General features: G+C 45.4%; 1 protein-coding gene across 1 annotated transcript in view; it reads right to left on the reverse strand.

Moving 5' to 3' along the window:
* Positions 1-613, reverse strand: part of gbx1 (gastrulation brain homeobox 1) — a 2566-nt gene extending 1953 nt beyond the window's left edge. The window contains exon 1 of the mRNA XM_020595876.1: positions 3-613. Coding sequence (XP_020451532.1) covers positions 3-372 — 370 coding nt within the window. The 5' untranslated portion in view covers positions 373-613. The remainder of the gene's footprint in view (positions 1-2) is intronic.
* Between the last annotated feature and the right edge of the window lie 1516 nt (positions 614-2129).

The raw sequence follows: 2129 nt of genomic DNA on the forward strand, positions 1-2129 counted from the left end.
ACTTTCCTGTCTTCTTGCTCCTGGATCGGCGGCGCTTAAACGGGGGCCTGGCAGCTCTTGTGGCGGGTAGAAACTGTCCGGGGGATCCGAGAAACTCGGCATCGTTGTGGTGAGCGCAACCATGGATGGCACCCCCTGTCCCAAACTGGCACAGAATGTGTTGGTGAGCCGTCCCGCAAAAGATGCCAAAGGCGCAAGTGGAGGTATACCAGACGATAAAGGCGAGTGGGATAAAGCTTGTGGAATTACCAACGGTCTGTATGGCATGAACATAGGATAGCCCGTGTAGAGCAGGTGTCCCGGTCTGGGCTGAGGGGTCCCTATCAGGGAATCGATTGAAAACGCCGTCCCTTGGCCACCAGGTCTCTGCATTTTGCAGGAAAGCACTTTTATTTGGTGGAAACTTGAAAGCAGGTGTCCTTTCCTCGGCGACGCGCAAAACTTTCAATTTAAAGACAGAGTGAACTGAAAGTAGATCCTGTTCCGTGTTGTCATCCCTGGGAGTGGACTGCTTCTCTAGCTCCCTGCACTCTATATGCGTCAGTCAGTGGGGCGCTTTGTTGTGTGCCTCACCGCTACCTTTTCCCTCTTATTTGTCACACACTGAGGCATAAACACACGCTCTCTCTATCTATCCACCTCGTCCCTCTCTCCAACTCCTCCCTCCTCCCTTCTCCGATGCACCCTGTGAGTGCGCGCAGAAAGAGAGGGAGAGAGCGTATTGGTTATCATCTGCAATACAAGAGGAATGAAAAGGGGGTGTTTCCCCGGGGGCTCATCCATCTTCCTCAAATTACGCTTCATTTCCTTATTCAGCCTCTGACTTTTTGGCCGTCTTGAGAGGCGGTAGTTTCCCAGTGAAGACCAAATAGACGGGTCGCACCCCAAGCCCTCCTCCCCTTTTGCCAGGTTCACCATTGACTGAAAAACGGTGTGAGAGACTGTTCCAGCCCTTCCCCTTCTATAATCGTTGACCACACCAACCCAATCAGCTATTATTAATTTTGATTGATGATAAGTAATTACTCTGGATCCAAGGGACAGCGTAAAACAACGGTGGCTTTTGTTGAAATATTGGGGCCGATGGGTATCACAGTCAGGATGGAGGGGAGGCAGATGTTTCTCCGCTCTCTGTCCTATTCTCCGCGGCTAAAAACAATGTGTTTGGCTTCAAAAAAGAAGTGCTCCAACAATTGTTCCCTGGAGTGAGGTACTCTGTGCGAAATTAGATTCAGATAAAGGGCATTTATGCGAGGTCAACGGCAGCGGGGACGCGGACGCACAGTAGCCAAAGTCAAATATGAGTGCATTTTCACTTTGAACTCGGTGGAATTGATTTAAAATACTGTTAATTATAAAATTTAATGTTTCCTATAGATAATCTGTCAATATTTTTTTTAATTAGGCTAAATGACGCACACGTTTTGCTTTACGCACTGGAAGCACCAATTCATCCCTGTTCAAAAATACATTTGGAGACAAAAAACGTCTCTTTTCTGTAATCACTTTTTAAATCGCAGATCATTTCACCTTTTAAATGGCAATGGGAACTGATGATGATTAGCCCTATTGAGTCCTGGATGCCCGGGCTCTCCAACTGGTCGTCTGATTGCATGAGGACATAAACATATAAGCACCGAGTCTGATTAGCAGTGGAGGGCCAGGCCAGGCTAATTCTTGTAATTGCAAGTGACTTCAGCAGCACCTCTCTTTGATCTAATGAAGCCATTTGCCGAGCTCCCCTCTCTCTCTCTCTCTCTTTCTCTCTGAGAGGAATTCTCTGTTTTATTTAACGAATTTTAGTCACTTTTTAAGACGAATTTCCATTTAAAAGGATTCACAATTTGAATTTATTTTAAGACGTTTTATGCACGATTTCTGAAACGTCCTGCTGCACCCTGCTATTATGAAATGCACATGTATTTGCCAAGTGAGTGGTTTTCCAGTATAAATAACATAAATAAAAGCAGGTCTGGATAGAATCTTTATTTGTATATACCAATTACATAGGACTATAAAGACAGTATCTTTCGAATGTAACTTTTTTCGTAAATGATTGATGAGTGAGGACGACAGGTTTAACTCTTTTTGTCTGGTCCTTCGGTGTATGAAAAGCTGTAGGCTTTCTA

Source organism: Monopterus albus, unplaced genomic scaffold (assembly GCF_001952655.1).
Source record: "Monopterus albus unplaced genomic scaffold, M_albus_1.0 scaffold28.1, whole genome shotgun sequence".
Lineage (NCBI taxonomy): Eukaryota > Metazoa > Chordata > Actinopteri > Synbranchiformes > Synbranchidae > Monopterus > Monopterus albus.